Source organism: Brassica oleracea, chromosome C5, assembly GCF_000695525.1.
Source record: "Brassica oleracea var. oleracea cultivar TO1000 chromosome C5, BOL, whole genome shotgun sequence".
Taxonomy (NCBI): Eukaryota; Viridiplantae; Streptophyta; class Magnoliopsida; order Brassicales; family Brassicaceae; genus Brassica; species Brassica oleracea.
In genome coordinates, this window is record NC_027752.1 from 43,125,823 (window position 1) to 43,139,016 (window position 13,194).

The 13,194-nt window shown below is 31.4% G+C and overlaps 2 protein-coding genes across 3 annotated transcripts in view; one reads left to right on the top strand and one right to left on the bottom strand.

Moving 5' to 3' along the window:
- The window catches only part of LOC106343661 (probable receptor-like protein kinase At5g47070), a 4,712-nt gene extending 3,311 nt beyond the window's left edge, over nt 1-1,401 (bottom strand). Inside the window, exons 1-3 of one of the 2 annotated variants that reach the window (XM_013782932.1) lie at nt 1,142-1,401; nt 940-1,076; nt 429-841 (exon numbers count right to left, since the gene is read on the bottom strand). In XM_013782932.1, the coding sequence (XP_013638386.1) occupies nt 429-841; nt 940 (414 nt within the window). In that variant the 5' untranslated portion in view covers nt 941-1,076; nt 1,142-1,401. The remainder of the gene's footprint in view (nt 1-428; nt 842-939; nt 1,077-1,141) is intronic. The other variant, XM_013782933.1, reaches the window with a different exon arrangement.
- A 6,959-nt stretch (nt 1,402-8,360) lies between these two features.
- On the top strand, nt 8,361-9,185 carry LOC106292382 (glutathione S-transferase T2-like). The gene has a single exon (XM_013727974.1). It carries the CDS (start codon nt 8,361-8,363, stop codon nt 9,183-9,185), a length of 825 nt encoding a protein of 274 aa, XP_013583428.1.
- The last annotated feature ends 4,009 nt before the right edge of the window (nt 9,186-13,194 follow it).

Here is a 13,194-nt window from a genome sequence, read left to right on the forward strand (position 1 = left end):
TAATGATTTAAAGCAACAAGATTGGCTGATCAATTTAGTTGTCCACTTGAAATCTTTCAAAAGTATGTGAAAGATTAAAGTCAAAGTAAATATGGATTTAGAATAGTAGTTATATTTTACTAACCAAAATACCGAAAAAAACCGAACCGAACCGAAACCAATCCGATATCTGGATTGAACACCCCTAATCCAAATAAAGCCAAACTATTGTTTCATTTTTCAAAATATAATAAAAATAATAACTTAATTCTGCGCAAGTCGCAGGTTTTATCCTACTATATCTGTTAATGCCTAAGCTTCTCATAAACTCCGAATAATTAGACTAATCACTAATTCTCTATAAAAAAAGCCTAGTTACCTGCTAACAATTTCTAGAACAGTGGTTAAGAGTTTAAGACATATAGATAAATGTTGAAGACAAGACTTGCCTGTAACCCTCTTTTACCAAGCTGCTTAACAGCAACTTCGATTTTGATAGACGGATCTTCTAAACTCCTAACTGTTCCCCTGTAGACACAACCGAAACCGCCTTCTCCAATCATAACAGACCTGCTGAAGTTCTTTGTTGCAGCCTTGAGATCAGTGATGCTGAACTCTCTCAGATTACTAGCTCTAGTAGACATTGTAGGAGGGTACGAGTTCCTCCTCCCCATGGAAGACTCCGTGCTCGTGCCAGAGACGTCTCGAGAGTTGAACTCTGACCCGCTTCGGTTAATGTCGCGGTCAGAGAAGTTGGAGGTCAGTGAGACATTAGGGGTCTTGTGTTCGTCTTTCTTGTCCCCTCCAGAGAAGAAGAAACACTTCATTGTCGAGAAGAGACTATACCACCTACGTTTCTCCACTGCAGGGGGCATAACACAAAACAGTTAAAAGCCTTTCCACAATTGAGTAGTACTTAAACAGAGAGTAACATGTTCTTAGACATTGAAAGAGATTAACTTTGGAGTTATAAGTTATTCGAACTTGAGATTCAAAAGATCTAAAGAAGAATGTCCTTTAACAACAGATCCATGTTCTTGTCTAAGTAATCGAATTTCGAAAGTTGGTTCCTTTGTTCTCTAAAACCAAACAGCGACCTAAAGAAGTGTGAGTTAGTGAACAAACCAATCATGAAAAAAGGCAGAAAATGATTACAACTCACCTTTGAATTTTTCTTGTGAACATAAAAATTAAGACTTTTATCAGAAGAAGATGATGATGATAGAAAGAGATCCTGGATTTGAGGAAATATATGCAGATGGTGGTTTATATGATACGGAAGGTAAAGAAGCAGAGCTTGGAAGAAGAGAAGGAGGAAGAAGATGAAGAAGTCGTAACACGGCAAACAAAATAGAAAGTCTTTGCGGATTTAGCCAAGTCAGCAAAAGAGCAGAGAACTGATGAGAATTTAAACTGTGGAAGAAATTGATTGAAATTGTATGGATGTTTCAGAAAATAATATCCTTTTTAATATAAAAAACGAACTGTGAATAAAAAAAGTTTTTTTTTCCCTTTGACATTTTCAACGATGAGGTGCTTGAAAAATAGCCTATACTCGCTTTTGTATTATGATTTTATTAAGTAGTAGTAAAAAGTTGTTAGTTTCGTAATCTAAAGTATTTGATAATATGAATTACTGTTGATTAAAAATGTTGTAAGGGAATTAGAATAGACGATAGTTAAATCTAGGGCAAAAAGAACGAGACCGAAGAACCGAACCGGAACGAACCGAATATCTGAATCCGGAATCGGATCGAAACTCTCAAATACCGAGTGGTTTCTATATTTCTATATCTGAAATAATTGAACCGAACCAGAACTGAATCAAAACCGAATAGGTATCTGAATATATATAAAATATTAATTATATATACATATAACATAACTATATATATATATATATATATATTTAGAATTTAAAATTCGATTAAATGATCCAAAAATATTTGAAGAAAAATAAATTTTTATAAAATATCTAAACTCCCAAAAATACATGAATATTTTTATCCAAAATATCAATAGTAATCTGAAGTATCTAAGATTTTTATTCGAATCATTCGATTATTTTACCCAAAAATATCTGATATTAACCTGAATTACCCTAATTGCCCGAAATAACCGAATCGGAACCGGATGAGAACCGAATTTTTCCGGTATTTTTCGGTTCTTAGTTTTACTATCCGAACTAAACCCAAAATTACTAGAACCCGAAACTACTCGAACCGAACCCAACCGAAAATAAACCATGTATTAAATGAATCCTCTAGTCCATTATCTGAACTACGTGATACCCAAAATATCTGAACCAAACCAAACCGATGTCTGAAACGTCAAGACTAGTTAAATCAACTGAGCAATTAACACACAAAATGAGAGCAAAAGAACGACGGGTGATTGGAGTTAAGGAAAAAGAGATTGGATGGATTACACTTTGCATGGAAAATTGCATGCTATGAGAATTAAATGACAAATTAATATACAATTAATTATCTAAGTTTTTCTTTTTGACAACCAATTAATTATCTTTTGTTAACTGCAAAATAATATTTTCAAAAATTACCATATCTGTTATACGTTTTAGAATAGGCATAAGTTACGTAGATTATGTTTGTAGTATATTATTGACGACATGGATGATGTATAATTCTGCATTGTATGCCAGCAAGCATGATTCTAATCTTATTCTAAATTATCATGAGATTTGCAGTGGGGGAAATTAGAGAAAGGATCACCAAGGAGATTTTCCCATATCTTCCTGGAACATTGATTACATGAATTTAACGACATAAGTTTAGCATTTTCACACAAAAAGTATCAGTTAAAGATATCATTGGTTTCGGTTTCCGTATGATCTATCTCGGTTTCTTACAATTTGTTTGGTGAATTGTACCACTTGTTGAGAAACCTTAAACCTTGGTAAATTAACCTAATTATACTAACTCAACATTGTCGTGTTGCTTACACTAAGTGGTATGAGTGGACAAAAAGAATGAATCAAACCAAAACAAACCAAAGTATATGTCTAGATTTTTAAAATTTTATCAGCTCAAATGGTTCGCTTTATTTTGGTTTTAGAACAAACTAAACAAAAAGTTATTTTTTAACTAGATTAACAAAATATACTAATACATTTAACCATTTAATCTAAAGAACTTTAGATAAAAAAATACAATTAAAAATAAAATAAAATAATATAAATATGAATCTCATACATTAACATCAAAACCAAAAATTAATTATGATAATTATTTTAGGTTTGAAGATAATTACATAAAATTATTGGATTTCATCTTCTGTATTTTTATTGTGATTTTTGGCTTCACGTTTGAGAAGAAAATAATAATCTAGTGTCAAATGATATTTGTTTATGTTTTTATAAATTATATTGTTGTGACTGAATTAAGACAAAATTAAAAAATCAACTCGACTGAACTGAACAAACACAAACAAAAAAAAATTAAACCGATACAAACAGAAACCAAACAAACTAAATCGAACCAAACTAAACACAAACCGAACCAATTAGATTGATTTTGGTTAAAAAGTTCGTAGACCCAAATAAATCAAATGGAACCCATATTTAAACCGAAATGCCCTAAGTGGGTTCGAGGTCTGTTACCAGTTTCATACTTTCTATGAAAAATAATTTGGACATTATATCATACATGATACATCTTCACCTTTAATTTCACAGCTTCACGAACTTGCCAATAGTTCTCTTCGGCCTAGCAATAGATATACAATGCACCAAAATATCATACTAAGGATTATATTTGCAATCGATTTATATGTGATACAATCCCGTCTTATTTTTACAAATTTTCTATTGAGTTTCAATGTGTTTTGAATTGGACAGACGTTGAATGTGCAACACACATGCTTAGGCCTTGATTGATAGAGAGTTGATGATAAAATAGTAGCAATATACTGCAAAAATAGCATTCTCATAAATACAATTAATAAAAAGATTGTTATATCAGTTAATGATTCATATATCATATAAAATTAGTATATACTATTCATATATAAAATTATCATTTACATTCTAAATGCTAGTCTAAATGTTTTTTCTAAAAATTGTTAATTGAATAATTTATTCATATATAAAATTATCATTTACATAATATAAATGCTGTTTTAATTTTTTCTAAAAAATTGTTGAGTTTTTTTTTTAACATCTCTAAAAATTGTTGACTAAATAATAAAAGAGCATACAAGTGCTAATAGTCTGCCAATCAGACCATTACTTCATTTTCATTTTCCTGTTTAGTTTTATAGTGACAGCTGTTGTTTTTTACCTTGGTTGGTTCACGTGAACCAAAATTTCTTATCATGAAAAATTGTCCCCAAGGTCTAAGCATATAACAAATTCAATTGATTTTGTTTCTTACGTATCAGTCAGTGATGAACGTTTGATCAAACTAAAATTAAATCTTACAGTTAGGTTGTTGATAAATTTTGCATGATTTGCGGAATGGATCAATAAGAAATTTAACTCGCCATTAATAACATGTTTTGTGAGATTATGCGGAATCAGTAAGTTATTCGAATGAATAGCTAACCATATTCATCATATTCACTTACTTTCAGTTCAACCAACTCAAATCTTTTTATTGAAAACAAAAAATTGTAAATAAGAAAAGTAACAATAACCAGGAATTCAGTTCAGGTAATTATAGAAAATTTCATTATTGTATTTACTTTTTTTTTTTGAGTTATTTCGGGTCTAATCTCCAAAAAACAATTTTTTATTACTTTCGATTTTTAAATATTTATTTATATTTTATAAATAGCTAAGTAAAATTATAAACATGATATAATTTTCATATACCATTTTAATGAAATTTAATTTGATCATTTTGAGACTACTATCTTCTGATCCGCGCTTTAAGGCGGAATTATTTTATATAAAATTTTATTTCAATAAAGCATATATTTGAATTTTTTGCACCTTGATTTTATGTTTGTATTTTGGTAATAATTCAAACGAAGTTGATAGCTTAATTTTAAGTATATAAATATATAATTTACTAAATGTTAACTCATTTTAAAGATGAAATCTATTTTAATTTATTTTATGTGTTTTATGTTGTTATATAAAATCAAAAATATATTTGTGAAATTATATGTGGTTTGATAAGAGAGAGTAACAATATATATATTTTAAAAATGATATCGTTTTAATTTCTAATTTAATTTTAGTTTTTACGAAATGGTTTTAATATTTATAAATGTATAGAGCAGAAGGTTTTTTTTATAATATTGTGTATAATAATAATAAACATACTTATATTTAGATTACAATATATATTCAACATATATGCAAAATATATTATTGTTTACTTAAATTTTGAATTAGTTAATAGACCATCTATTTTATAAAGATATTCATGATAGTTTTAATGCTTTTAAAATATATGTTTTGATATATTTTTATATTAAAATAAAATTTCAAGGTTAGTCCATTAAAAATATTAGATATGAAAAAATTGTGTTATTGTGTCTTAGTAAGATAAATTATGACGAAAATGTAGGAATAATAATGTCATAAATATAATCCCTAACAAACAATTCAAAACAAATCTTAAAAATACTTCATCCGTTCCTAAATGTAGGATGTTTTAAAGTATTTTGATGTTCCAATATATACGATGTTTTCATTTTTGTATGTAACTTTTAGTTTATTAAAAATTGTGTAACCAATCATATTTATTAATCTATTTTGTAATTGGTTGAATTCCATTAATTTATAGTTTTAGTGATACTTTCTAGACAAAAATAATTTTTCTTAATATGTGTGTTTTCACCTAAACATCTTATATTTAGGAACATAATGAATATAATTTAGCTATAAGCTATGTGACCTATATGATAATTCGAAATATATAGAAATGATATAGAATTGGCATAAATGGAAATTTATAACATGGTAACAAAGAAGATTTAGGAACAATCACAAAACAAATAAAATAAAATGTTTGACAATATGAATATATAGTTTGACCATATCTATTTGACATGCTTTCAAAATGTTTAGACTGAAACTTTCCACAGTCAATGTTGATATATGGTGTGTTAGATAGATATAATAGGTTTGAATCGGTTATATATATGTTTACATTGCAAATCATTTATATATAGGTTTTATATAACTGGTATACTTATACATAAAATATGTTATATTAGTAGATTATTTACAGTTTTCTTACAATGTATGCAGTTGGTTTGATACAAATCATAATGCAGTTTGCTTCAGTTAAATATGTTATACAAATCATAATGCAGTTTATAGATAGTAGAAGGTATAAATTATTTAAGTATAAATCAGAATCTCTTTTTTATATAGACAGTCTTAATTTATTGTAGGTGAAAATCGTTTAATATAGTTTATTTAATGATAAAGGTATGAAAAAGAGCATTTAATTAAAATCATACAAGAAAATTTAGGCTTAAGAAAATGTTTTTGTTGTAATAAGATAGATTTATTTAATGAGCGTATGAGAATAGTGTATTTAATTTACATATAAGAAAAACAGTTTGGTTCATATAATGTTTATATTTTAATAAGGTAGATTTAAAGAACAAAAGCAAAAATATGGTATTTTCAAGATTTAAAGATTAATAAAACAAAATAATAACATAGTCAACGTATAACATAAGTAATAATAATATAATCCATAGATTTGAGTATAAATTTGTTTAAATGTGTATGTGTATACAAAATACAATTAATATACGTATAGAAGATTGAAGTAAGATTTATTGTGAAAGTTTTTTTCCTGCCAAATGGTATAAACGAAGTATGCATCATATATTTTTATCTAATGCACCTGTTTTGCTAATGTTAGAGTCAACTCAATCATATATATATATATATATATATATATATATATATATATATGTTTTGTAGAAACCATGTTCTGCCAAATGAAATAAGTAAAGTATAATTCATAGTTTTGGTCTGAAATCTAAAGCATGTTTCATGTTATGCTTCATTGAAACAAAACGAAAAAAAAAATTAATTTTGAAAAGATAATCGATAGTTAAACGAAATGATAATCAAATATCTATATGTATATCTTTTCCAAAAACATAAGAAGACAATATCTAATTGTTACAAAGTCCATTAAAATAAATAAAGATTAATACAATAGTTTATTTCTGTAATTTTCAAATCCGTTTAAAAATAAAAAAAAAAACAATATTAGAAAAACCAAAATCCCTAGTATATTTTGAGACCTAAGATCACGTTTATAGGCAACTCTTAATCTCGTGCCTTACCTTAATTAATAAAAAAGAAGAGGAAAACATGGAGTAAAACAAAGGGACGTCCCTTAATTAAGCGTTTGAAGACACGTTCCTTGGTGCGACGTGTCACAATTGTATTGGGTAGAGGAACGGTGAAGTCGTTCCCATTTCTTTCTCTCTTATCTTTCTCTTCTCGTTTGCTCCGCAAATGCGACGAAAATGGCGATTGTTTCGCCCTCTCTGTGGAGCTCGTTGACGTCTACAGGGGTTTCTCTAGTCGATGATGGACAACAGTGATTTCTCTCTCTCTTGGTGCTCTACTCGACGAAGGAAACAGCGTTTGCTCTCTCACGGTGCTCTCCTCGACGAAACGGCGATTCCTCTCCCTCTCGGTGGCTCTCGTCGAGGAAAGAAGACAGTGAACTCTCGATCGGTGGTTATCTCTCTCTACTGTTGGCTCTCTGAAACGGCGATTGTTTCTGAAGGGAATCGAAAGGTAGCGTCTCTTTGATTCTTTCAACTATGCATGTTTTGATTCTTGTTTTTTTCTCAATGGGATCGAAAGGTAAATCGTTTCTAATTTTCCTTTGATTTGTTTTCTGTGTTTGTGCCGCTTCACAGATGGATCAAGACGCATGATCCAGGATTGAGCTAGAGGCGTGAAGTGGGCACAAAACCTGTCTCTTTGGCAGACAAAACCGCAAATCGCAAAGGTACTTTATCTTTGATATTTCTAGTTGTGTAAACGTTTATCTTTTCTCTGATGAAGTGGATTGCGAATGTGAATGTGATTTTAATTATAGTTTGGAATGTGATTGTGATTTATGTTGCAGAGGATTACTTATAACTCTTTGTAATGGTTTTGATTTGTTTCTGTTTTTGTTTTGTCTTGAGGTTGTTTGATCAAGATGCTTGATCCAGTTGGTGAGACAAAAACGAAGAAGCCTACCATCGTTCATATAGGTAAATCACTCTCTTTACTCTGTGCAATTGGCCAAAGTATTAGTTAGGAATGAATTAACTCGTGGGTCAGTGTTTGGTTAGGTAATAAATTGATGTTTGCCGTGGTTAGATAGAAATTAGATTATGGTTGGCATAGGTAATAAATACTTTTTATGGTTAGATAGAAATGAATGGATTACATTGATGAAATTGTGGATAAATGTCTTATCGTTCTTCTCTTCAATGCGTTGAAGCTTCTCTTTAATGCGCTGAAGCTTCCCTTCCCACTTTCTCATCTATTAAAGTCTGTCCTTCTCCTCTGTCTTCAATACATTTCTTACCGTGTTCTTCCCTTTCCACTTTCTCATCTCTCTTATTATCTTTCTCTCTTCCTTGAGCTTGCTTCCGAAATGGATTCTTATCCATCTTCCCAAACCTCAAAATTTGTTGACTTACTTAATAGCCAACAAAGCATTTCGTTTGGTAACTACGAAGATAGTGTCTCACAAGCTTCATCACAAGCTGTTGGAACCAAAGATGGTGGAGACACTGGTACACAGCGTAGAGAACGGCGGAGGTGGACGCCTGCGGATGATATTGTCCTCATTAGCGTGTGGCTTAACACAAGCAAATATGTCGTGGTTAGGAATGAGCAAAAATCAAGCACTTTCTGGTCAAGAGTAGCAGCTTATTACTCGGCAAGTCGTCAAGATGGTGAGGGCCAGAGGGGAGTCCTGCATTGCAAGCAACGTTGGCACAAGATCAATGATCTTGTGTGCAAATTCTGTGGCGCCTACGAAGCTGCAAGCAGGGAGAAGACCAACGGTCAAAATGAGAATGATGTACTCAAATTAGCACATCAAATACTCTACACGAACCATAAGAAGAAATTCTTCCTCGAATATGCTTGGAAAGAGCTGAGGAACGACCAGAAGTGGTGTGAGGCGGTGTCTGCTAAAAACGAAGGAATTCCAAAAAAAAGAAAGTGTGAACTCTTCAAGCTCTCAACCAACTGACATGAAGCGTCCAGAAGGTGTAAAAGCGTCAAAGGCCCGTGGTAAGAAGCCAGTGGCTGAGGAGAAAGCAATGAAGGAGTTTGAGACAATGTGGTCTATAAGACAACATGATCTCGCCCAGAAAGAACACTTGTCTAAGATGAGACTACTGGACAGTCTGACCGCCAAGAAAGAACCTCTCGTTGAATATGAAGAAGAGCTCAAGAAAAAGCTGATTAATGAGTTGTTGTTGTCTTAGTTTAAGTTACTTTGGCTTGTTCTCTTGAAGTTAATGTTCCATGTTCTATTCTCTTTTAAATGTTTCGTGTAATGTTTTATGTGGTTCATGTTTATGATAAAATGTTTCCTATTAAATGTTATGTTTTAAGTTTCTTGAAGTTTCATATTTTGTTGAGGTTTCCGCTTGTCTAAATGTTAATGGTAAAATGTTTCTTCAAGTTTAATATTTTGTTGAGGTTTCTGTAGTCTTATAAATGTTCTTCTTCATCTTACAGGCTGCATAGATTTGGAGCAAAGAAGACAGAGGTCACAGATTTATTGTAAAAGACAGAGGTCACGGCTGTTGTTGTTTTGTTGTTGTTTTGTTGCAGGCTGCGAAGATGTTGTTGTTTTGTTGTCACGGGTTTGTTGTTGTCACGGTTTTGTTGTTGTTTTGTGGTCACGAGAGATTGTTCTTGTTTTGTATTCTTGTCAATCGAACAGAGTTCACGAGAGTTTGTTCTTTTTGTTGTTTACATGTTGTTGAAGTAAAGAACACAGACTTATAAATTGTTTTGGTCACGGAATATTGCATCACACCATTTTCTCCATTCTCGTTTAAAAAAAATTCTATCTCTTCTTTCATCTATCTCTTCTCATCATTGTCTTATGGCATTTTGAAAACCAAAACACATTCTAATTCAAACCAAACCTTTTTCTATCTTGTAACCACAACTCAAACCAAAACTCAAACCATCTTGTAATCATCTCATGGCATCTTCATCTAAAGACACGTATGGTCATGAAGAAGCTTTCGAGGATAACGAGAATTCGTTTGATGAAGCTTTCGATCAATATTTTGATCAACGTGTTGATCAAGCATTTTAGAATTTGTGCAATACTTATGGTCATCAAGAAGGGCAAAAAAGAACAAGAAAGAGACGAGAATTTATTGAAAGAAACCGTGAAGAAGGTCATCTTCGATTATGGAATGATTATTTCAGTGACACTTCCACATATCCTCAAAATCTATTTCGACGACGATTTAGAATGAACAAGTCATTATTCATGCGTATTGTTGATCGCCTCTCCAATGAAGTTCAATTATTTCGTCAAAAGTAAGACGTTACATGAAGATTTGGTCTCTCCCCACTTCAAAAGTGTACAGCAGCTATTCGTGTGTTGGCATATGGTTCTGCGCTTGATGCGGTCGACGAATACCTCCGTCTCAGTGCAACCACTACTCGGTTATGTGTAGAAAATTTCGTGGAAGCAATAATAAATTTGTTCGGTGATGAGTACCTAAGAATACCAACAATGGAAGATCTTCAACGTCTACTTCATATTGGAGAGCTTCGGGGATTTCCCGAGATGATAGGAAACATCGATTGTATGCATTGGGAGTGGGAGAATTGTCCCACCGCTTGGAAAGGGCAATATTCTTGTGGTTTGGGAAAACCGACAATCGTTTTAGAGGCGGTTTCTTCCTATGATCTCTGGATATGACATGTGTTTTTTGGACCTCCAGGTACCTTAAATGATATCAATGTTCTTGATCGCTCACCTGTTTTTGATGATATAATAAATGGTAGAGCTCCGCAAGTGAATTTCTCGGTCAACGGAAGAAAGTTTGATTTGGCTTACTATCTCACCGATGGTATTTACCCAAAATGGGCAACTTTATCCAATCTATTCCAATTCCAAAGAGCCAAAAGCAGTTTTATTTGCTCAACGTCAAGAAGCTGCCCGAAAAGATGTCGAGCGTGCTTTCAGAGTCTTGCAAGCTCGATTTGCCATTGTTAAAAATCCGGTATTTTCTTGGGATAAAGTCAAGATCGGGAAGATTATGAGAGCATGTATGATACTCCATAATATGATAGTAGAAAACGAACGAGGTGAATACACTCAATACGATGTTTCGGATTTCCAACAAGGAGAAGGCAGCGGAAGTTCACATGTTGATCTCACCTTTTCTACAGATATCCCTACAAATATCGCCAATCAAATGGGTGTTCGAACAAGAATTCGTGATAGACAAACACATCAACAACTGAAAAGTGATCTGGTTCAACATTTATGGCGTAAATTTGGACGTGATCAAGATAACAACTGAACTTCGATGCCGCTTTCAAATTATTATCATTTATTTTAGTAATTTTTGTTTTTATGTTTTTATTTTAAAATCTATGTTTAAATTGTTGTGTTTAACTTTGCTTTATTTAATAAATAAATTTTATCTTTAAAAAAAATTATGTTTAAATTTAAATTTAATATTTTTTATTGTTAAGAATCTTAATTAAGAAACAGCTAATAAACCACTATAATTAAGTGTATCTTAACAATGTTTCTTAACTTAATGATAACTAGGTGACCGGCCCGCACCCTGTGCGGGCATAAGAAAATCCAAAATATAGACTAAATCTTATATAGTTTTAGAAGTAACAGATTTTATAATATAATACCACCGTTTTTGGGAGAATTCATCAGCCATGGAAAAAAACTGGTACTCAATATTTGAGATGGACGAGAGGGAACAAAGTAACTTCAGTATGAAGAGGCAGATATTGTGTGTATGTATAATTGCAACGTCCCAAAATAATTTGTGTGTTTACGAAAAAACTTTCATTCAAAATATGGAATAAATAGTGTATAGTTTTAGAAGTATCAGATTTTATATTATCATTAATTAGAAATGTATTGTATATGTGTTATAATTCTTTGATGTTGGTGAATAATATTATTTTTTCATTAATAATAAAAAAACATTTATGTAGACATATTAAAAGAAAACATAATAAAAATCAAAATCAAAATATTATCCATAAACAATATAAATTATGAAGTACAATTGTCGAAAAATAAAGCAAAATCAATTAGAAACCTGAAAAAATTAAATAAATTTTGTAAGCAATTTGACGGGTTAAAAGAAAATATAATAAAAATCAAAATCAAAATATTATCCATAAACAATATAAATTATGAAGTACAATTGTCGAAAAATAAAGCAAAATCAATTAGAAACCTGAAAAAATTAAATAAATTTTGTAAGCAATTTGACGGGTTACCATTATTTGATAGATTTATAAGTTTCTAAATAAAAATTAACATGAAATAATATTAAATTGACATACCGCCATGACACGAAGTAGTCAGAAAACGGGATGCTCCTGAATATAATCGGTCTCCTAACTCATCACTACCCATCTGACAAATACAAAAAATAAATAATTGTAACAGTTTATATACTTAAAAATTTGTATTTGCAAATAAAGTAGATTAAAATTACGTACCGTAACTATGAAATATTCTGAAAAACTTGTTTGAAGATAACATTCAATGTTTTTGTCTGCGTTTTCCCTTCTTTACCAGTTATTAGAATTTTTAATTCAGATCTTGACTTAACTCTTGAAAGTGCAACGTAGAGCTGACCATGAGAGAACACTGGCCTGGGCAGAAACAACCCAACACTTTCCGGTGTTTGACCTTGACTTTTGTTGATGGTCATTGCGGAAGCCAAAGTAACTAGAAACTGTCTTCGACGTATTCTGAAGGGAAACTTTGTGTCAGGTGGTGTGACAAACATTCTAGGGATCCAAACCGGATGTCCAGCAATTTTGTTTCCGGTTATAATTCTGCCTTCTATCACATGGGGCAGTAACTGAGTAACAATTAGCCTAGTACCATTACATAAGTCATCTGCAACATCCATGTTACGAAGACACATGATAGGAGCACAAACCTTGAGCTTCAAACAATGTCTAGGCATTCCAGCCACTTTAACACTGTTCAAAAACTCTGCAGGATATACTAT